This window comes from Bubalus kerabau, chromosome X (assembly GCF_029407905.1).
Source record: "Bubalus kerabau isolate K-KA32 ecotype Philippines breed swamp buffalo chromosome X, PCC_UOA_SB_1v2, whole genome shotgun sequence".
In the NCBI taxonomy this organism is placed as follows: Eukaryota; Metazoa; Chordata; class Mammalia; order Artiodactyla; family Bovidae; genus Bubalus; species Bubalus kerabau.
In genome coordinates this window covers 92,638,603-92,662,970 of record NC_073647.1, presented here as the reverse complement: position 1 = coordinate 92,662,970, position 24,368 = coordinate 92,638,603, and the positions used below count along the sequence as shown (strand labels likewise).

At 39.2% G+C, this 24,368-nt stretch overlaps 1 protein-coding gene across 4 annotated transcripts in view; it reads right to left on the bottom strand.

Annotated features, from left to right (window-relative positions):
* Positions 1-2,685: 2,685 nt before the first annotated feature.
* PHKA1 (phosphorylase kinase regulatory subunit alpha 1) overlaps positions 2,686-24,368 on the bottom strand; it is a 177,519-nt gene continuing 155,836 nt past the window's right edge. For 2 of the 4 annotated variants that reach the window (XM_055563626.1, XM_055563629.1), the window contains 4 exons: positions 8,685-8,855; positions 6,568-6,621; positions 4,710-4,910; positions 2,693-3,393 (listed from right to left, as the gene is read on the bottom strand). In XM_055563626.1, the coding sequence (XP_055419601.1) occupies positions 3,220-3,393; positions 4,710-4,910; positions 6,568-6,621; positions 8,685-8,855 (600 nt within the window). In that variant the 3' untranslated portion in view covers positions 2,693-3,219. Of the gene's footprint in view, positions 3,394-4,709; positions 4,911-6,567; positions 6,622-8,684; positions 8,856-24,368 lie in introns of all 4 variants that reach the window. The other 2 variants (XM_055563630.1, XM_055563628.1) reach the window with 2 other exon arrangements.

Genomic DNA, 24,368 nt, shown 5'->3' with positions numbered 1-24,368 from the left:
CAGCATCAGGGGCTTTTCAAATGAGTCAGTTCTTCCCATCAGGTGGCCAAAGTATTAGAGTTTCAGCTTCAACATCAGTCCTTCCAATGAATATTCAGGACTGATTTCCCTTAGGATGGACTGGTTGGATCTCCTTGCAGTCCAAGGGACTCTCAAGAGTCTTCTCCAACACCACAGTTCAAAACCATCAATTCTTTGGTGGTCAACTTTCTTTATAGTCCAACTCTCACATCCATACATGACCACTGGAAAAACCTTAGCCTTGACTAGACGGACCTTTGTTGACAAAGTAATGTCTCTGTTTTTTAATATGCTGTGTAGGTTGGTCATAACTTTTCTTCCAAGGAGTAAGCATCTTTTAATTTCATGGTTGCAGTCACCATCTGCAGTGATTTTGGAGCCCCCCAAAATAAAGTCTGTCACTGTTTCCACTGTTTCCCCATGTATTTGCCATGAAGTGATGGGACGTGATGCCACAATCTTAGTTTTCTGAATGTTGATCTTTAAGCCAACTTTTTCGTTCTCCTCTTTCACTTTCATCAAGAAGCTCTTTAGTTCTTCTTCACTTTCTGCCATAAGCGTAGTGTCATCTGCATATCTGAGATTATTGGTATTTCTCCCGGCAATCTTGATTCCAGCTTGTGTTTCTTCCAGCCCAGCGTTTCTCATGATGTACTCTGCATAGAAGTTAAATAAGCAGGGTGACAATATACAGCCTTGACATATTCCTTTTTGGAACCAGTCTGTGGCTTCCTGATCTGCATACAGATTTCTTAACAGGCAGGTCAGGTGGTCTGGTATTTCCATCTCTTTCAGAATTTTCCACAGTTTGTGGTGATCCACACAGTCAAAGGCTTTGGCATAGTCAATAAAGCAGAAATAGATGTTTTTCTGGAACTCTCTTGCTTTTTTGATAATCCAATGGATGTTGGCAATTTGATCTCTGGTTCTTCTGCCTTTTCTATAACCAGCTTGAACATCTGAAAGTTCACAGTTCACGTACTATTGAAGCCTGGCTTGGAGAATTTTGAGCATTACTTTACTAGCATGTGAGATGAGTGCAATTGTGCGGTAGTTTGAGCATTCTTTGGCATTGCTAAAAGTATAGTTTCAGAACAGGGTGTAAATTTTCTTTATATGTGACCAGAAAATTGTGTAATCAGAAATATACTTACCATGTGTTTCCATTTCCTATAAGAGAAATACTGAAAATGTTGGACATCCTTTCTTTGTTTCCACTATCTGTTTTACTATCACCCTACTATGTCCATTTATTCACGTGTACTCATAATATTGTCACTGGTAATGTTACAATTACTTAGAGAGCCCACCATCCCCATTCTTGGAGAAAAACCTGAAAAAATCTGACGGAAAATAGAGGATTGAAGTAGGAAGTTATCTGAATGCAAATAGGGAAATTAGTAGAGTCTTTACAGGAGAAGGAAAATGCTATGGACTGAATGTCTGCATCCCTTCAAAATTCCTATCTTGAAGCCTCAGTCCCCCCCATGTGATGGTATTTGGAGGTGGGAGCCTTTGGGAGGTAATCAGGTAGAGTCTGCATGGCAGGCCTGGTGCCCTTATAAAAAGAGGAAGAGACCAGAGCTTAGTCTCTCTGTGCCATGTGAAGATACAGCAAGAAGGCCCAGAAAGAGGGCACTCCCCAGACACTGAATCTGCTGGTACTTTGGTCTTGAACCTCTCAGCCCTCAGAACCATCAGAAGTAAATGTTTGTTATTTAAGCCACCCTATCTATGGTATTTTGTTATAGTAGCCTTGAACTAAAACAGAAAGCTAGGAGAAACATTCTTCAATGGCTACCTAAATGTGAGACTAAGGAAGAGGACTCAAGGAGTCCTCCATTATCTTTTGTGTGTCAGCCTGAGACCACAGTCACATACCTCTCCCACACACAGCACTCATATTTATATACTTACACAGTTTGTCAAACATGGATAAAGATATTAATAGATATACAGACATATCAAAACTACTTACATTCAGAAAAAGCTCCCATGTATGCTTAGACATACATACAAATGCAGGTGTTTTCAAGAGACAGATATATGCCCACAGATATCAAGATATACATAGATGTGAACAATAGAACCAGAAAGTAAAAATGCAAGTGAATGAGTTTAAAAGCATATAGGAGGTCAGGGAGTTGGAGGGGGTGGATGCTGTAGGAAGTGAGTATGTGAGTGAGACAAAGACCAGGTGAGCACAGAGAAAGAGTACTCAGTAAAGCAGCTATAGATTGGACTGCTGGATCCCTGTTCACCAAAAATAGAGGCTTCAATTATTCTCTGTGTTGTGTGCTAGCCCACTCTTCAAAGGCATGGATTAGTGTACAAGGCTTTCTTCAAGACACTAACCCATCTGATTCCTTCTCCATTCCCTAGGTGTAAGACTCTATCCAGACATCTTCTCTTCTTCCACTCTCCTTTCTGAAATTGGGCCCCCGGCTCCATTTCTCTGGGTTATTCTGCATTTTCTGCTACACATACATCTTTGAGTACCAGCAATCTTTTTTAAATGTGATTTTAAGTGTTAATACTGAAATTCTTAAATACACACAGTAAACTTGCAATTTCTCAATATTTCACCAAAAGGAGAATAAGAATTATGTATATATAGATACAGAGAAGGCAAAAGCAGAGGCTAAGTCTGCATAGAAAGGAATTCATCATTCAGCATGAGGCAGCATGTGAGTGAAGAAGAAAATTATGATCTGGTACTCTTTTCCCAAGAAAAGGCACTTAGAATAGATAATTTCCAACTTATAGGAGCATAAAATCCAACAACTGAGAGTTTATTCACTTGAAATAATGTCCCAATGCACCCACCACTCATTTACACAATGAAACTACACATAAGAAAAATCAAACTTCAGGAATAAGTTATTATTAACATCTGCTCCCCAAACAGGAGTTAGAAAACTAAGTTTTTAACAGATCTAGAGAATAAAAACACACACGTTTATGAACCATGAAAGAATGAAGGCTTGCAATGAAGAGCCTGGGTGAGCAGATGCCTCCAAGCAAGGGTTCATATCTTCTAAAGCAGTTATTTTATCAGAAAAATTTGCTCTTCTTGGGAGGGATGGGTTGGCAAGGGACAGGGTGGGAGTGATCAGGTCATCATATTTCAGTTCCATGCATAATCAACGAGGCAGGAACCAGCTGTCAAAAGGCTCCCAGCAGCCAGGCCTAGAGGCCTCACTGCATGGCACAGATGCTGTGGGGCAGGAACTCCTGCACATAGGTGGCCGCTGCTTTGGAGAGGTAGGTCATGGTGCCAAACCTGCCACTGGGTGCACTGTCATACAGAAGAGTACAGATGCCAGACGCAGGATCCTTTGCCAACATGATATCATCTGCACCGAGGGTTTTCTGTTTGGTGTTTAAGGATGGGAAAACACAGGGGAAAGGAAAAATTACTAATCCTACTAATTAAAGTCCTGATTAGAATAACTCAGAGCCTCTTCCCCATCACCAACTAGTTGGATCGTAGGCTGTTTAGACAGCAAGGAATTAGGGTTATACTCAAAATGGTGGCTATGAATTTTTATACATTCATTTTTCAGTAGATCCCCAATCATATGAATTATTTTAAAAGCACTAATTGTTTAGAATTTTTGAAAGTTCAATATAATAGGTAATTAGAGTTTTGTTCATTAAGAGTCAAAAGTTAAAACTTACAAATCACCCTAGATGAACTTTGGTCTGCATCCTTCTAGTACTACTGATTCAGCATGTATTATTATTATTCTTGTTTGGCCATGCTGTGCGGGATCTTAGTTCCCCAAGCAGGGATTGAACTAGTGGCCCCTGCATTGGGAGCATGGAGTCTTAACCCCTGGACCATCAGGGAAGCCACTCAGTATGTATCATTTTATCTTGTATTTGACCATTATTTCTTTTCTTTCTAAGTCGATTTAATTCAAATGGATCACAAGCTTTCCAAGCTAGAGTCAATGTCTAAAAAGGATCACATTTTCTGATACAATAAAGAGCAGTCAGAGCATTTAAAATTAGGACTGTCTGGTGAAATCTTTGAAAAGTCCTAGAGAAGCTTTTAATTTCCTTTGCATCCCCATCCCCAGGGCCTAAAAGAATGAAACACTGATTACATGTTTTGGAAACTGTTTTATTGACAAGAGCACATGCCCTTCACTTTATGTGTTCCTACTTTTAATCTAGGAGACATCTGGAAAGCTTTTAGTAGTTTGCATTTTTTAAATGTGGTTAATTTTCTGAAGTAAGATTTAATAAGAAAAATAAGAAAATGTAGAATTAAATATTTTACTTTAATATTTTCTTATAGGTAAGAAAGAAAAGCAAAAACAAAACAAACCTAAATCAAATCTTCTCTTTTCCTTAATAGTCCAGAAAGGATACACTACCCAATAGTTTCTTATTAAGTCCTTATCACTACAAAAAGTAGTGTGATAAAAGTAGTATGAAATATGACAAAAAGCATAAAAGCCGCCTGAGTTCCAGGCAACTTTACCATCTAACACAACCACAAAACATGGTAAAAGACAGAGGTCTTCCCACAGCCTAGTTCTCAAACAGATAGAGGTCAGAGCCACTACAAAGGAGGCCTAGAAAAGAGCTATGAGGAAGATGGCACAAGAAAGTGACCTTGGCTTCTTGAAGAGTTAATATCAGACATTTCCCTTTGAGAAAACAACAGGTTTGCCTACCTGTTCTTGAAGAAACAAGTCATTGGCAATATGCACTATTTTCTCCACAGCAATGATGCTTCCAATACTATGAATTTCAATGTCTGCCATCATGGTGAGGACAAGGATGGCTTCAACCAGAAGCTGACGGTACTCTGGCTGAGGTACACGATTCAGGACAGACTCCACATGAACAGAGAATTTAATCTCGCCTGGAGTCATCTGTGATAGAAGGGGAAAAAAAAATCAGTTCTTAAGAGCCCATTGTGCTGGGAGGCATCAATTACCTATTCTGAAATGCAGAAGAAATACTGTAGCCAAGAGCACTGTTTCAGTCTCCTTTAAAGTAACTGAGTGAGTAAATAGGTTCAATCTTTCTGGAAGGCAATCTGGCGAGTATAACAAGCATCATAAAAGTGTCAGTGCCTTCTAACCCATAATTCTGCTTCTGGAAGTTCATCCTAAGGAAATAATTCAAGAGAGGATAAAAGCCCATATGCAAGAGTGTTTTATAGCAGCCTTAGTCACAAGTATAAAGCTAGAAGTAATCTAAACATGGGAACGGTTGTGTAAATAATGGCATATCATGGTATGCCATTATGCGTTACTGTAGAATCATTAAAAGAATAAATAAGATGACTGTGGATAAAGGAAAAATCTAAGTAGAATCTAAAACTGTATATACATGACAGTTTGAGAATTAGGTAAAATATTTATATACTATTATATTAAAAAAGGCATGAAGAAATATAAAGTTATTTTAGGGTGAAATGGATTAACAAATAATTTTTGGTAAAACTGTATTAAGCATACACTGTAGGATGGCAATGTAGATTCCGAGTCTAAAGGACTCAAGCTCTGCCTTTGTCACCTGGGAAGCCCCAGTTCTATGACCTTGGAGAATTTACTTTTCTAAATTTATATGCTTGTCTGTGAACTAGGAACTACAATCCCTTTCTTAGGATCTCACATAGTTGTGCTGAAGATCAAATTAAAGACTGTATAAAGGTGTTTCGAAGACTCATAAAAGGTACATTCAGGTATGTATTAGTATTAATTTGTTAACATTTTAATCTTGCTTAAAGGCAGAGAGAAGATCAAGAAAGGACACAGTGTTCTTTACTAGAGAAAAAGCCTCTAGGCAGGAGTGGAGCCCTGAAGCACAGCATTAGCTTTCTGTACCCAGCCCTCCAGTCATGATCTACAATTCCAGAGTGGGGATTGTAGCAGAAAATCTGGTCATACTAATTCGAGCTCATTTGTTGATTTTATTTAAAAGCTATTTCTTCATAATTTTAGTCTGATTGGGCAAAAAGCAAAATATGAAAGCACCTTCTAATCTATGTCTGTGGTTTATGGCAATGTTTTCCAACCAGGATTATATATCAGCATTATTCTAAGGATTGTTTAAAGTAAGGTGCTCATGTTCCATCCCTGGAGAGCTGGAGATAGGAGTTTGGGTTACTGTGATATATAGTTAGAGCTAAGGACCACTGGTTTATGATCACTGGTTTATAGTTTACAAGCATCTTATTAGAGAAAGGTAGGGATGAGCAGAATGGGGGCATGAGAAGTCATTCATTCATTCTTAGATTCATTCTCATCTGCCATTTCCAACTCTGGCAATATTCACATAAATCAGTCTAACTTAATCAACCATTAAAAGAAGCTGGCTTTATATAATTAATGTAATACATAATTATTCTCTAATATTCCCATTCTATTAAAAAAAAACAAACAACATTCTCTCCTTTCTTCCAATGCATTTCATGTTCAGTTGATTTATGAAAGCACAGATTTGTTATTTTGAAAAGTGATCACTGAAATACTTTAGCCAGACAAGCTATCAATCACATAAATGTGAAAGACAGAATCTTACCTCTCTAGTGGTTGAAGAAGGAAGAACAAAACCTTCCACAGAAAGTCCGTGACACTGCAAAACAGCAAAAGCCTGTCACCAAGGATATGCTGACAACTATAAGACTGTAAGGAGACACTTAGATGCTGAGTAATCACAGGCCAGTGAAAGGCCCTGCAGCCCACGTGTTTTTGCCAAGGGGTTGCGATTGAATGTGTGGCAAGAAGCAGGGTTGGACTTAAGGGTACTCAAGGTTCATCCTCTACTTAGGGGAGTAAAAGGCTCAGGAGGATCTACTTATTGGATAGCCTAGTCCTAAAAATTCAGACTATCTAGGAGGATACCATGGTAGGTTCCTGAGCCATCATAACCAGACTTCAGAAAGATTTTTTAGGCTAAAGAGAAAAACTAAATATATGCATGTACTGGATATGCATAATTACTACATTTTCTAGTTAAGCACCCCCCATCAGCACTCCTGATCCCCTCACCCTGCTCTACTTGCTCTACTGTACCTGTCATCATTTAACATTCTGTATAATTTATGTGTTTTATTTATTGTTTGTCTCTCTCTAGTAGACTATAAATTCTACACAGGACAGAGACTGTTGTCTGTTTTGTTTTCTGTTGTATGCCTGTGAGCACCTAGGACATTGCTTAGTGCACAGTAGATGCTCAAGAAATGCTATATGAATGAATTATGGTCTATACCCCTCTCACCATCAATTCAGTTATTAAAAAGCAATGGGAATTAATGACTTGCCATTTTATATTTTAAAGAAATCTAAAACATCATATTTTAAACCACAGATAAATATTCCAATCCAACAGGTTTATCAACTCTACCAGACACTCCCATCCCATGTTTCATATGCCAAATAACAATCCTTATACAGAGAATTACCAGCCTTGAAACATATGTGCAGAGTGATTATATTACATTCATACTCTGAAAGGAATGGAATGAAAAATACAGAGGGCATTTGTTTTTCCTCTTTATATTAGGAGTTTAAGTTCGTGTTTTGATTCTGCCACAAAATACCCAATTTTCCCAGTTAGATTTGAATGTTCCTTCCCTTGTATTCTCACAGCCTTCTGGGTTTATACTTCTATCATAACACTTTTGGACTTTCATTATAGCTGCTATGCATAAAGATGGTATCTGGGTAGAAAAGCACCTAGTACCTATACTCTGTGAAACTGAATTGCCACAAGCCAGGTATAAATGGAAAGATAAAGCACATATCTGTTAACACTGTGCTATCGTTGTTTTATGGAAGGAAAACAGCTGATAGGAACTTTTTGAAAGGAAGATTACCAGAGCTGATAGCTTAAGGAATCTATTTTCACTTTTCCAAAGGATCACCTGATTCTGTCCCTGGAAGAACATCAGTGTGCAAAAGGGAGAAACATCCTGGTTGAAGTGTTCTTCAGGTCATTACCAAGGGCAATGAAGCAAAAAATAGCACCTATGAGACTATGAATGAGACCCATGAATGAGAATTACAGTCTTCTTGGTCTTACAAATCTGTCACAATCATAATGGTGTGATGTCTCCTGGAATGTCTTTGGCAAACTAGGCCTTTGACAGAAAAACAAAAATTGGTTACACCAGTAGAGTCTTTGGACTATTGGCATCACTATGACTGCATTTATTTAGTAGTTTTCATCCAAGAAAGAATATAGGTAAGAGTTTCTCATAAAACTTCCCATATGCCACTGTTGTTTTACTACAGTAACATTTGGTTATTAACAGCACATTGTTACAATAACATTTCTACTCCGCAATAGCTACAAAGAAAGTGTCTTTATCACTGCATTCATTTGATTGGCAATAAGTGTATCACAATGTTTCACAATGTCCAACTATGGCCAAAAAGATGAGCAGTGATGTTTCTGAAATGTCTTTATAAACACCACAATGGCAACAGTAATGGAGAGAGACTAAATTATCAATAATATCAAAATAACAGATCAACTATTTCATTTTAATGTTTTCTTCTAGGTTTTATCCATAAGAGCATATGCCTTTTATATAACTGAAATGATATCACAGTCATGTCATATCTCAGACAAGAAGACTGATAATTTCATGAGGGGGGTAAAATAAAGAGACACCTATGGTGTATTATGCTTACCTTCTGCAAAACTTTCCATACTTTTTGATAAAATCCAACTGGGACTCTGTTCAATGCGCCATCCAGCCTTCTTCGGCGTTGCCATTGACCTTGACGACTATCTTTAGATGTCTGTTGACCAAATGCACTAGAGAAGGACCCACTACTTGGACTCATAGAGGTTCCAGGTGGCTTGGGAGAAAAGCAGAGAAAAGAACATAAATCAAAAGTCACCTCTGTTTTTATGACTAATATATAATAGCACAATGAATAACAAACACACTCAGCAGAATTATAAACCACAAATTTAAGTGTAACAGCCAAGACACAGAGGTTATAGTGAAGCTAGCAGACTTATGAGTAGCTAGCAGCAATGTTGGAGAAGGAAATGGCAACCCACTCCAGTCTTCTTGCCTGGAGAATCCCAGGGACTGGGGAGCCTGGTGGTCTGCCGTCTATGGGGTCACACAGAGTCAGACACGACGGAAGTGACTTAGCGGTTAGCAGCAGCAATGAAAACAGATACAATCCTTTTAGAAACCATCTACTGATACATAAGAAGAGTCATAAAAATACTGATGACATGGGAGGTTCTTCACTCTTTTTCCAAGGTTATTTCTGTTAAACTTTTAACTGGTCTATGGCTTAGTTTGTTGCTCTCATAGGCTATAACACAAGCTTCAATTTAAAAGAATTGAAATAAGACACAGAGTATGGTATCTTACTACAATGAAATTAAATTAGAAATCAGTAGCAAAAGGAAATTTGGAAAATTTACAAATATGTGGAAATTAGACAACATATCCCTAAATAACCAGTGGGGTAAGAAAGAAAATGCAAGGAAAAATAGAAAACACTTTAAGATGAATGAAATTGAAAACAACATACCAAAACTTATGGGATGCAACTACAGAGAATTTTATTTTATAAATGTTTGTACTAAAAAAGAAGAAATATCTCAAATTAATAACTAAACCTTCTACCTTAAGACAATGTAAAAAAGAAGAAATGAAGAGCAAACTAAAATGAAAGCAAGAAGAAAAAAATAACATTATAACAGAAAGAAAAATAAAATAGAAAACAAAAATAACTGAGGAAAAGCCAATGAAAACAAAGTTTGTTTCTTTGAAAATCAACATCAACAAAATTGAAAAAGATTTATCTAGAAATACCAAAAAAGGGAAATGTATTAAAATTAGGATAGAAAACAAGGACTCACTTCCAGCCTTAAAGAAAGGATTATAAGGATACACCATTGGTAGCCATGGTGCCAAGATGGCAGTGTAGAAGGATGTGAGCTCATCTTCTCCTGTGAGAACTCCAAACTTGCAACTAACCACTGAACAACCATCAACAGGAGAATGTTGGATCCCACCAAAAAAAAAAAGATCCCCATGCTCAAGGGCAAAGGAGAAACCCCAACAAAACAGTAGGAGGAGTGAAATCGCATTTAGACTCAAACCTGATACTGGCCAGAGATGCTCGGAGGGCTCAAACCAAACCTTGTGCACACCAGGACCCAGGTACCCCACAGAGACTGAGCCAGACCTGCCTTTGAGTGTTTAGGTGTCTCCTGCAGAGGCACAGATTATCAGTGGCCTGCTGCGGGGACAGGGGCTCTGGCTGCAGAAGACCTGGGGGGCACAGGGTGTGAACCCCACACAGAGCCACCAAGCAGACAACCCACAAACTGGAGAACAATTATACCAAAGAAGGTCTCGCACTGTTGCAAGATTCTAGGGCCCACAGCAGATTTCCCAACCTGGGGATCCAGCAAAGGGACTGAGAACCCACAGGGAATTTGACTTTGAAGGCCAGTGGTATTTCATTACAGAACTTCCACAGGACTGGGGGAAAATGCCCTAGGAGGGCACACACAAAACCTTGTGTGCACTATGACCCAGGAGAAAGGAGCAGTGACCCCACAAGAAACTGAGCCAGACTTGCTGTGAGTGTCCAGGAGTCTCCAGAGGAGGCATGGGTCGACAGTGGCTGCTGTGGGGTCAGGGGCACTGAATACAACCGTCTTGGCATAAGCCCCTTTGAAGGAGTTCACCATTATTGCCATTACCCTTACTATAGGTATGCCAAACTACAGGGAGGGAACACAGCCCCACCCATCAACAGAAAATTGGATTAAGATTTACTGAGCATGGCCCCACCCATCAGAGTAAGACCCAGATTCCTCCCATCAGGAAGCTTCCACAAGCCTCTTATCCTTATCTATCAGAGGGCATACAGAATGGAAACCACAATTACAGAAAGCTAACCAAACTGATCACTTGCATCACAGCCTTGTCTAACTCAGTGAACTATGAGCCATGCCATGTAGGGCCACCCAAGATGGACAGGTCATGGTGGAGAGTTCTGACAAAACATGGTCCCCTGGAGAAAGAAATGGCAAACCACTTCAGTATTCTTGCCTTGAGAACCCCATGAGCAGTATGAAAAGGCAAAAAGATATGACACTGAAAGATGAACTCCCCAGGTCAGTAGGTGCCCAATATGCTTCTGGAGAAGAATGGAGAAATAGCTCCAGAAAGAATGAAGAGGCTGAGCCAAAGCAAAAACAACTAGTTGTGGATGTGACTGGTGATGAAAACAAAGTCTGATGCTGTAAAGAACAATATTGCATAGGAACCTGGAATGTTAGGTCCATGAATCAAGGTAAATTGGAAGTGGTCAAACGGGGGATGGCAAGAGTGAATATCGACATTTTAGGAATCAGTGAACTAAAATGGATGGGAATGGGTGAATTTCATTCAGATGACCATTATATCTACTACTGTAGGCAAGAATCCCATCAAAGAAATGGAGTAGCCCTCACAGTAAACAAAAGAATCTGAAATACAGTATTTGGGTACAATCTCAAAAATGACAGAATGATCTCTGTTTCCAAGGCAAACTATTCAACATCACAATAACCAAGTCTATGCCCCATCCACTAATGCCAAAAAGGCTGAAGTGGGACTGTTCTATGAAGACCTACAATAACTTCTAGAGTTAACACCAAAAAAAGATGTCCTTTTCATCATAGGAGACTGGAGTTCGAAAGTATGAAGTCAAGAGATACCTGGAGTAACAGGCAAATTTGGCCTTGGAGTATAAATGAAGCAGGGGAAAGGCTAACAGAGTTTTGCCAAGAAAATGCACTGTCATATCAAACACCCACTTACAACAACACAAGAGAAGACTCTACACATGGACATCACCAGATGGTCAACACCAAAATCAGACTGATTATATTCTTTGCAGTTTAAGATGGAGAAACTCTATACAGTCAGCAAAAACAAGACTGGGAGCTGACTGTGGCTCAGATCATGAATGCCATATTGCAAAATTCAGACTTAAATTGAAGAAAGTAGGGAAAACCACTAGGCCATTCAGCTATGACCTAAACCAAATCCCTTATGATTATACAGTAGAAGTTACAAATAGATTCAAGGGATTAGATCTGATGACAAAGTGCCTGAAGAATTATGGACAGAGGTTTGTAACACTGTACAGGAGGCGGTGATCAAAACTTTCCCCCAAAAGAAGAAATGCAAAAGGGCAAAACGGTTGTCTGAGGAGGCCTAACAAATAGCTGAGAAAACAAGAAAAGTGAAAGGAGAAAAGGAAAGATATACCTATTTGAATGCAGAGTTCCAAAGAACAAGGAGAGACAAGAAAGCCTTCCTAAGTGATCAATGCAAAGAAATAGAGGAAAACAATGGAATGGGAAAGACTAGAGATCTCTACAAGAAAATTAGAGAGAAAGGGTCCCAAGATAGCAGAGGAATAGGATGGGGAGACCACTTTCTCCCCCACAAATTCATCAAAAGATCATTTGAACATTGAGCAACTTCCACAAAACAACTTCTGAATGCTGGCGGAGTACACCAGGAACCCACCAAGGCAGCCTAATCTCTTCAAAAGAAGGCTCAGTTAAGTTCAGTTGCTCAGTCATTGTGAACCCATGGACTCCAGCATGTCAGGTTTCCCTGTCCATCACCAACTCCTGGAGCTTGCTCAAACTCATGTCCAAGGAGTCAGTGATGCCATCAAACTATCTCATCCTCTGTCATCCCCTTCTCCTCCTGCCTTCAATCTTTTCCAGCATCAGGGTTTTTTCCAATGAGTCAGTTCTTCAAATCAGGTGGCCAAAGGATTGGAGTTTCAGCTTCAGAATCCGTCCCTCCAATGAAAATTCAGGACTGATTTTCTTTAGGATTGACTGGTTTGATCTCCTTGCAATCCAAGGGACTCTCAAGAGTCTTCTCCAACACCAGTTCAAAAGCATCAATTCCTCGGCACTCAGCTGTCTTAATAGTCCAACTCTCACATCCATACATGACTACTGGAAAAATCATAGCTTTGACTAGATAGATCTCTGTCGGCAAAGTAATGTCTCTGCTTTTTAATATGCTGCCTAAGTTGGTCACAGCTTTTCTTCCAAGGAGCAAGTGTCTTTTAATATCATGGTTGCAGTCACCATCTGCAGTGATTTTGGAGCCCAAAAAAATAAAGTCTCTCACTGTTTCCATTGTTTCCCCATCTATTTGCCATGAAGTGATGGGAACAGATGCCATGATCTTAGTTTTTTGAATGTTGAGTTTTAAGCCAACTTTTTCACTCTCCTCTTTCACTTTCATCAAGAGGCTCTTTAGTTCTTCACTTTTTGCCATAAGGGTGGTGTCATCTGCATATCTGAGGTTATTAATATTTCTCCCAGCAATCTTGATTCCAGCTTGTGCTTCATCCAGCCCAGCATTTCACATGATGTACTCTGCACATGAGTTAAATAAGCAGTATGATAATATACAGCCTTGATGTACTCCTTTCCCAATTTGGAACCAGTCTGTTGTTCCATGTCCAGTTCTAACTGTTGCTTCTCGAGCTGCATACAGATTTCTCAGGAGGCAGGTAAGCTGGTCTGGTATTCCCATCTCTTAAAGAATTTTCCACAGTTTGTTGTGATCCACACAGACAAAGGCTTTAGTGTAGTCAATGAAGCAGAAGCAGATGTTTTTCTGGAATTATCTTGCTTTTTCTATGATCCAAAGGATATTGGCAATTTGATCTCTGGTTCTTCTGCCTTTTCTAAATCCAGCTTGAACATCTGGAAGTTCACAGTTCATGAACTGTTGAATCCTGGCTTGGAGAATTTTGAGCATTACTTTGCTAGTGCGTGAGATGAGTGTAATTTTGTAGTAGTTTGAACATTCTTTGGCATTGACTTTCTTTGGGATTGGAATAAAAACTGACCTTTTCTAGTCCTGTGGCCACTGCTGAGTTTTCCAAATTTGCTGGCATATTGAGTGCAGCAGTTTCACAGCATCATCTTTTAGGATCTGAAATAGCTCAAATGGAATTCCATCACCTCCACTAGCTTTGTTTGTAGTGATGCATCCTAAGGCCCACCTGACTTTGCATTTCAGGATGTCTGGCTCTAGGTGAGTGATTACAGCATCATAGTTATCTGAGTCATGAAGATCGTTTTTTGTATAGTTCTTCTGTGTATTATTGCCACCTCTTAATATCTTCTGCTTCTGTTAAGTTCATATCATTTCTGTCCTTTATTGTGCCCATCTTTGCATGAAATGTTCCCTTGGTATCTCTAATTTTCTTGAAGAAGAGATCTAGTCTTTCCCATTCTATTGTTTTCCTCTATTTCTTTGCATTGATCACTTAGGAAGGCTTTCTTATCTCTCCTTGCTATTCTTTGGAACTCTGCATTCAAATGGGTATATCTTTCCCTTTATCCTTTGCCTTTAGCTTCTCTTGTTTTCTCAGCTATTTGTAAGGCCTCCTCAGACAACTATTTTGCCTTTTTGCATTTCTTTTTCTTGGGGATGGTCAAAAGGAGGTAGGACAAAATATTAAAGATAAAAACAGAGACAAAGGATTTAGGGTCAGAGATCCATCCTGGGGAAGGAGTGTTGAAAGAGGATAAGTTTCCACACAATAGGAAACCCTCTTACCGTTGTGACAGTGGGGACCTTTGGAATCTCAGAGGTCAACATAATAATAATATAAAAAAAACCCAAAATACACACACACAGAATATGTGCCTAACTGCAACTACTTGCAGAGAAGTGGCTCAGACACTCGTATCCACCAGCAGCAAGTGGGAGCTGGGTAGGTAGGCATGGGCTGTATCATTGGTGCTTAGGATAAGGACTGGGCTTGAATGCCTGAGGACAATCTGAATGGGCTAATGTGAGATAGTAACCCAAACCATTGAATCACCACAGAGACAAACATAGAAAAAAAAAAGGACCCTTCCTGTGAAAGGCTCTTACTCCCCATGGTCACCCCTGGCATGCTCAACAAAGGAGAGACCTTTGTTGAGAACAAAGGATTGTGCCCTAGCAAATACCAAAGGAGGGCAAGTCGGCTGCTATTTAGGGCCCTCCCTCCCCAGAGGCAGAGAGGCAGTGGGACAGCCAGAGTTGTAAGGCAAGGGGCTGCTATAATCTTGGCCCCAGAGACTGTATCTTTCTCCAAACTGTGAGCAGGTTGCCAGTTGCTAACCATGTCTTCCTGGGATCCTGGTTGGTTCACATCCACCAGGAGTGTCACAGAGAAGCTGAGATCAGCTTCCCAGAGGAGACACACGGCATACCTGAGATTGTACCCTTTGACACACCCAGGAAACTGAGTGGCCAGGACCAGGGAGGTGCAAAAGATGCACAGCCCACCTGGGACAGTGCACTTACCAAGCACCCAGTCAGTCACCTGAGCAGCTTGGACCTGGGAAGGGCACAAAATGAACAGCCTATCTGGGTCTTTGCCATGCGGAGCACCCAAGAACCTGAGTGGCTTAAATGTGGGAAGTGCAAGAAATGCAAGATTCACTTGGGATAGTGCCCTTGCAGAGCACCCTGGAGCCTAAGCAATGTGGAAGTACATGCCGCCTTGGGCTGTGACAAACCCAGTGTGGTCCATCCACGGCACACACCCCACACACATGCCAGCAGTATTTGTTTGAAGTGTCTGTCTCTCCCCACAGCACAGTGGACAAGTGAGCCTAAATAAGTGGCCACCTTCACCATCTTGTGTCAGGGCAGAAATTAGACACTGTAGAGACTTGCAAACAGAGGAAGCCAAAATAAACAAAGAAGGCAGAAACCACCCTGGAAGTGACAGATGCAACAGATTAAAATCCTATAGTTAATGTTGAGACGGTGTATTTGAGGGGCAACTACAGACCATGAGAACAAGTATAAGTCAAAACAAGGGTCTATCTGACACTGAACTGACCCCACACTGCCCACAACAGCTCCAGAGCTATTCCCAGATATATTTTTACTATTATCACTTTGTAATTTAAAAAAATATTAGTTCTTTATTACTACTTTAACTTTCATTTTTATACCTACTATTACCTTTCTAAAAAAAACCCTATTAAAAAAAAACAAACTCCATATATTTTTAAAATTTTCATGATTTTCTTTTGTACTTTTTATATTGTATTTTTGAGAGTCTAACTTCTATTCTAGGTTTTTAATCTTTGCTTTTTGATATTTGTTATCAATGTTCTTTCTACCTTTAAGAATCTAATTTTTACTATCCATTTTCACTTAGAGATTTGATTACTGGCTTGATTGCTCTCTCCCCTTTTGACTTTCCCTTTTCTCCTCTGGGTCACCTCTACCTCCTTTCTCCCTTTTCTCTTCTCTATATAACTTTGTGAATCTGTCTGGGTGTTCCTGGCTGTGGAGAACACTTAGGGATTTGATTACTGGCTTGACTACTCTGTCCCCTTTTGACTCTCCCTTTTCTCCCCCAGGTCACCTCTATCTCCCTTCTCCCTCTTATCTTCCCTATATAACTCTGTGAATCTCTCTCGGTATTCATAGCTCTGGAGAGTTGTTTCACCATTAGCCAAAGGGTTTTATCTTCTGTGCGACATGGATGGAGAAGTCTTGAGGCTACTGCAAGAAGAGGACTGAAATCCAGAGGCAGGAGGCTCAACTCCAGAACTTTAGAACACCAGAGAACTCCTGACTCCATGGAACATTGATAGACAAGAGCCCACCCCAAAGTCTCCATACATACACTGAAACCAAGGTCCACAGGAGAGCCAACAAGTTCCAGTGCAACACACAGCACATTAATTCTCCAGAAAAACGGGAACAGAATCCTGAACATTAAAAGATGGGCTGCCCAAAGCCATACCAAACCCATAGATATCACAAAACTCACTACTGGACACTTCATTGCACTCCAGAGAGAAGAGATCCAGCTCCACCCACCAGAACACAGACAGAAGTTCCCCCAACCAGGAAATCTTGACAAGTCAATGGTCCACCCCTCCTCCAACCCACCACAGGGAGCAGATTCCACAGTTAAGAGGAACCAGTCTTCCAGCTTGCAGAAAGGGCACTCCAAACACAGCAAAGTAAACAAAATGAAAAGTCAGAGAAATATTCAGCAGGTGAACAAATATGATAAAACCCCACCAATCCAAACAAAAGAGGAGGAGATAGGGAGTCTACCTGAAAAAAGAATTCAGAATAATAATAGTAAAGATGATCCAAAATCCTGAAAATAAAATGTAATTACAGATAAACAGACTAGAGACAAGGACTGAGAGGATGCAAGAAATGTTTAACAAGGACCTAGAAGACATAAAGAAGAGTCAATCAATAAAGGACAGTGCAACAACTGCAATTAGAAACACTCTGGAGGGAACCAACAGTAGAATAACTGAGGCAGAAGAGAGGATAAGTGAGGTGGAAGATAGAATGGTGTAAATAAATGAAGCAGAGAGGAAAAACAAAAAAATAATTAAGAGAAATGAGGACAATCCCAGAGACTTCTGGGACAATGTTAAAGGTCCCAATGTTCAAATCATAGGTGTCCCAGAAAAAGAAGACAAAAAGAAAGGGCCTGAGAGAATACTTGAAGAGATAATAGTTAAAAACTTCCCTAATATGGGGAAGGAAATAGCCACCCAAGTCCAAGAAACCTAGAGAATCCAAACAGGATCAACCCAAGGTGAAATATCTCAAGACACATATTAATCAAAATAACAAAAATTAAACACAAAGAGCAAATATTAAAAGCAGCAAGGGAAAAGCAACAAATAACACACAAGGGGATCCCCATAAGGATAACAGCTGATCTTTCAATAGAAACTCTTCAGACCAGAAGGGAATGGCAGAACATATTTAAAGTAATGAAAAAGAAAAACCTACACCCAAAATTGCTCTACCCAGCAAGGATCTCATTCAGATACTAAGGAGTAATCAAAAGCTTTACAGACAAGCAAAAGCTGAGAGAATTCAGCACCACCAAACCAGCTCTTCAACAAATACTAAAGGATCGTCTCTAGACAAGAAACACAGAAAAGGTTTACAAAAATGAACCCAAACAACAAAGTAAATGGGAATGAGATCATATTTATCAATAATTACCTTAAATGTAAATGGGTTAAATGCTCCAATCAAAAGACAAAGACTGGCCAAATGGATACAAAAATAAGACCCCTATATATGCTGTCTGCAAGAGCCCCACCTCAAACCTAGGGACACGTACACTGAAAGTGAGGGGCTGGAAAAAGATATTTAATGCAAATGGAGACCAAAAGAAAGCAGGACTAGCAATACTCATATCAGATAAAATAGACTTTGAAATAAAAACCATGATAAGAGACAAAGAAGGACACTACATAATGATCAAAGGATCCATTCAAGAAGAAAATATAACAATTATAAATATATAATGCACCCAACATAAGAGTACCCAAGGCAAATGCTAATAAGTATGATAGGGGAAATTAACAGTAACACAATAATAGTGGGGGATTTTTATATCCCATTCACTCCTGTGGATAGATCAACCAAACAGAAAACTAGCAAGGAAACATAAGCTTTAAATGATACAATGGACCAGTTAGACCTAATTGATACATATATATATATATATATGACTTCACCCCCCCCAAAAAAAAATGACTTCACCTTTTTCTCAAGTGCAAAGGGAACATTCTCCAGGATAGATCACATCCTGGGCCACAGATATAGCCTTGACAAATTTTAAAAAACTGAAATTATTTCAAGCATCTTTTCTGATCACAATGTGGTAAGATTAGATATCAACTACAGGAAAAAACTATAAACACACACATATGGAGGATAAACAACATGCTTCTGAATAACCAACAGATCATGGAAGAAATCAAAAAGGAAATAAAAATATGCATAAAACAAATGGAAATGAAAACACAACAACCCCAAACCTATGGGATTCATTAAAAGCAGTGCTAAGAGGGAGGTTCATAGCAATACAAGTCTACCTCAAGAAACAAGAGAAACATCAAATAAACAACCTAAGTTTACACCTAAAGCAAATAGAAAAAGAAGAACAAAAAAACCTCAAAGTTAGTAGAAGGAAAAAAATCATAGAAATCAGAGCAGAAATGAATGAAAAAGAAATGAAGGGGACTACAGCAAAGATCAACAAAACTAAAAACTGGTTCTTTGAGAAGATAAACAAAATAGACAAACCATTAGCCTGACTCATCAAGAAAAAAAGGGAGAAGAATCAAATGAATAAAATTAGGAATGAAAATGGAGAAATTACACAGACAACACAGAAGTACAAAATATCATGAGAGACTACTATGAGCAACTATATGCAATGAAATGGACAACTTGGAAGAAACAGAGAAATTCTTAGAAAAGTATATCTTCCAAAACTGAACCTGGAAGAAATAGAAAATCTTAACAGAATCATCACAAGCATGGAAATTGAAACTGTAATCAAAAATCTTCCAAGAAACAAAAGCCCAGGACAAGCTGGCTTCACAGGTGAATTCTACCAAAAATTTAGAGAAGAGCTAACACCTATCCTACTCAAACTCTTCCAGAAAATTGCAGAGAAACGTAAACTCCCAAACTCATCCTATAAGGCCACCACCACCCTAATACCAAAACCAGACAAAGATGCCACCAAAAAAGAAAACCACAGGCCAATATCACTGATGAACATAGATGCAAAAATCCTCAATAAAATTCTAGCAAACAGAATCCAACAACATATTAAAAAGAACATACATCCTGACCAAGTGAGCTTTATCCCAGGGATGCAAGGATTCTTCAATATTTGCAAATCAGTCAATGTGATACACTACATTAACAAATTGAAAGGTAAAAACCATATGATTATCTCAATAGATGCAGAGAAAGCCTTTGACAAAATTGAACACCCATTTATGATAAAAACTTTCCAGAAAGCAGGCATAGAAGGAACATACCTCAATATAATAAAAGCCATATATGATAAACCCACAGGAAACATTATCCTCAATGGTGAAAAATTGAAAGCATTTCCTCTAAAATCAGGAACAAGACAAGGGTGCCCACTCTCACCACTACTATTCAACATATAGTTTTGGAAGTCCTAGCCACAGCAATCACAGAAGAAAAAGGAAAAAAAAAAAAAAAGGAATCCAGATTGGAAAAGAAGAATAAAAATTCTCACTATTTGCAGATGACAAGATCATGGCATCATGATCATGGTCTCATGACAAGTAGATGGTCATGGTCTTGTCTCATGAGACAAGATCATGGTCTCATCACTTTATGACAAGTAGATGGGGAAAGAATGGAAAGAGTGACTGACTTTATTTTCTTAGGCTCCAAACTCACTGCAGATGGTGACTGCAGCCATGAAATTAAAGATACTTGCTTCTTGGATGAAAAGCTATGACAAACCTAGACAGCGTATTAAAATGTAGAGACATTACTTTGCTGACAAAGCTACATACAGTCTAAACTATGGTTTTTCCAGTAGTCATGTATGGATGTGAGAGCTGGACCATAGAGAAAGTTGAGTGCTGAAGATTTGATGCTTTTGAACTGTGATGTTGAAGAAGACTCTTGAGAGTCCCTTGCTTTGCAAGGAGATCAAACCAGTCAATCCTAAATGAAATCAACCCTGAATATTCATTGGAAGGACTGATGCTGAAGCTGAATCTCCAATTCTTTGGCCACATCATAGGAAGGCTGACTCATTAGAAAAGACCCTGAAGCTGGGAAGATTGAAAGCAGGAGGAGAAGGGGACAACAGAGGATGAGATAGTTGGATGGCATCACCAACTCAAAGGATATTAGTTTGAGCAAGCTCTGGGAGATGGTGAAGGACAGGGAAACCTGGCATGCTGCAGTACATGGGGTCTAAAAGAATCAGAGATGACTGAGTGACTGAACAATCACAACAACATCATATCAGTAGAATAAAACATAAAACCCACATCATCCTAATAGATATGGAAAAGCATTTAATAAATTCTAACACTCCTGTGACTGTGTGGATCACAACAAAGTATGGAAAATTATTAAAGTGATAGGAGTACCACATCACCTTACCTGTCTTCTGATAAACCTGTAGGCAGTTTAAGAAGCAATAGCTAGAACCAGACACAGAACAACTGACTGGTTCAAAATTGAAAAAGGAGTGTGACAAGGCTGTATGTTGTCACCATGTTTATTTAGCTTATGTGCAGAGTGCATCATGTGAAATGAAGGTGTGGATGAATCACAAGCTGGAATCAAGACTGCTGCTAAAAATATCAACAACCTCAGATTTGAAGATGATATCAGTCTAATGGCAGTAAGTGAGGAGGAACTAAAAGAGCCTCTTGATGGGGGTGAAACAGGAGAGTGAAGAAGCTGGCTTGAAAATCAACATTAAAAAAAAACTAAGATCATGACATCTGGTCCCATCTCTTCACGTCAAATAGAAGGGGAAAAAGTGGAAGCAGTGACAGATTTTATTTTCTTGGGCTCCAAAATCATTGTGGATGGTGACTGTAGCCATGAAATTAAAAGATGTTTGTTCCTTGGAAAGAAAGCCATGACAAACCTAGACAGTGTATTAAAAAGCAGAGACATCACTTTGACCACAAAGGTCCATATATCCAAAGCTATGGTTTTTCCTGAAGTCATATATGGATGTGAGAGTTGGACCCATAAAGAAGGCTGAGGGCCAAGGAATTGATGCTTTTGAATTGTGATGCTGGAGAAGACTCTTGAGAGTCCCTTGGCCTGCAAGAAGATCAAACTAGTCAATTCTAAAGAAAATCAATTCTGAATACTCATTGGAAGGACTGTTGCTTAAGCTGAAGCTCCAATACTTTGGCCACCTGATGCAAAGAGCTGGCTCATTGAAAAAGACCCTGATGCTGGGAAAGATTGAAGGCAAAAGGAGAAGGTGGCAGCAGAGGATGAGATGATTAGATGGCATCACCAACGCAATACACATGAATTTGAGCAAACTCCAGGTGATAGTGCAGACCAGAGGAGCCTGGCATTCTATAGTCTATGGGGTTGCAAGGAGTCGAGCATGACTTAGTGAATGAAAAGCAACCCTCCCCTTCATGATAAAAACATTCAACAAACTGGAAACAATCAGGTTCTTCCTAAATCTCATAAAGGGCATCTACAAAAAACCCACTGCTGACATTATAATGAATGGTTGGTAACTGAATGTTTTCCCTCCTAAGACAGAAGAAGACAAAGATGTTTAATCTTGCTACTTCTATTCAACATCGTACTGGAGGCTCTAGCCAGGGCTATTGAACAAGAAATAAAATAGAAGTCACTGAGAGTGCAAAGTCATTTGTAGATGACATGGTTTTGTATATAGGGAATTCACTAAAAATCAGTTAAAACTAATAAATGAGTTCATTAAGGCTGCTTGATATAAGATCAATATACAAAAATCAATTGCATTTCTAAACAGTAGCAATCAACAATCTGAAAATGAAATTAAGAAAATAATTCCATTTAAAACAGCATTAAAATAATAAAATACTTAGGAATAAATTTAACAAAAGAACTGTAAAATCTACACTCTGAAAACTATAAAACACGTTGAAAGAAATTAAAGACCTAAATAAATAGAAATCCTATTTTAATGGATCAGAAGACGTAATACTGTTAAAATTTCAATACTCTCAAAACTGATCTACAGGCTGAACACAATCTATCAAAATCCTACAGAGTTCTTTACAAAAACTGATAAGCCTATTCTAACATTCATGTGGAAATTCAAGAGACGCATGATAGCTAACACAATCTTCAAAAAGAAGATCAAATTTGGAGAACTCACAATTCCTAATTTCAAAATTTATTATAAAGCTATAATTATAAAAAATGTGTTGGGAGACACTGCTTTGGGAGCAAGTGTTCTCCTTACTTGCTGCAAATCCTTCCTTCTAAAAGACTGTAATACATGCATAGGCTAGTTATGTAGATCAGTGAAGTAGAATTGGGAGTTCAGAAATAAACCATTACACTTTTGCCAATTTTTAACAAGGGTGTCAAGAAAAGTAAATGTAGGAAAGATAGTCTTTTCAAAAATAGTGCTGAAACAACTGGATAGTTACATTCAAGAGTGAAGTTGGACCCCCTACTTCACTCCATACACAAAAAATAAGTCCAGATGGGTTACTATGCAGAAAAGAGTTAACACAGCAGGCCAGAAGTGCTATGATTGGAAGGCCTGATTACAAGATTGACCTTTGGTTGGTATTTGGAAAGCTGGATTTTGGGAGGGTTCCCATCATTCTCAGAATTCAGTAACAGTGGCTTATTGTGCCTAAACTGTTTGTGAAAACACTAGGGTTTATATTGAACACTTACTTTCTCTCTGGGAGTCTAGAGTTTTGGTACATGCCAGACAGAGGCTGTTTATGTGACCAGCCTTCAACAAAAAGCCCTGGGTGCTGAGTCTTAAGTGAGCTTCCCTGGTTGGCAATATTTCATACATGTTGTCACAACTCATCGAACTGGGAATTGCATCCTGCCTGTGTGACTCCACTGAGAGAGTACTGTGGAAACTGGTGCCTATTCCCCCTGGAATTTGTCTAATGCACCTTTTCCCTTTGCTGATTTTGCTTTGTATCCTTTTGCTGTAATCACAACTTTTAGTACGACTATATACATAGTCATGTGAATCCTCTTAGTCAATCATTGAACTGGGGGGGTGGTCTTTTGGGCACCCATAAACATAATCATAGACCCTAACTGTAAAAGCTAAAACTATAAAACTCTTTAAAAAATAGGAATAAATCTTTGTGACTTTGGACTAGGCAAATCCTTATTAGATAGGAAACTAAAAGTAAAATTAGATAAGTTGGGCTTCAGTTCAGTTCAGTCACTCAGTCGTGTCCGACTCTTTGAGACCCCATGAATTGCAGCATGCCAGGCCTCCCTGTCCATCACCAACTCCCGTAGTTCACTCAGACTCATGTCCATCGAGTCGGTGATGCCATCCAGCCATCTCATCCTCTGTTGTCCCCTTCTCCCCCTGCCCCCAATCCCTCCCAGCCTCAGAGTCTTTCCCAATGAGTCAACTCTTCGCATGAGGTGGCCAAAGTACTGGAGTTTCAGCTTTAGCATCATTCCTTCCAAAGAACACCCAGGACTGATCTCCTTCAGAATGGACTGGTTGGATCTCCTTGCAGTCCAAAGGACTCTCAAGAGTCTTCTCTAACACCACAATTCAAAAGCATCAATTCTTCGGTGCTCAGCTTTCTTCACAGTCCAACTCTCACATCCATACATGACCACTGGAAAAACCACAGCCTTGACTAGACGGACCTTTGTTGGCAAAGTCATGTCTCTGCTTTTTAATATGCTACCTAGGTGGGTCATAACTTTCCTTCCAAGGAGTAAGTGTCTTTTAATTTCATGGCTGCAATCATCATCT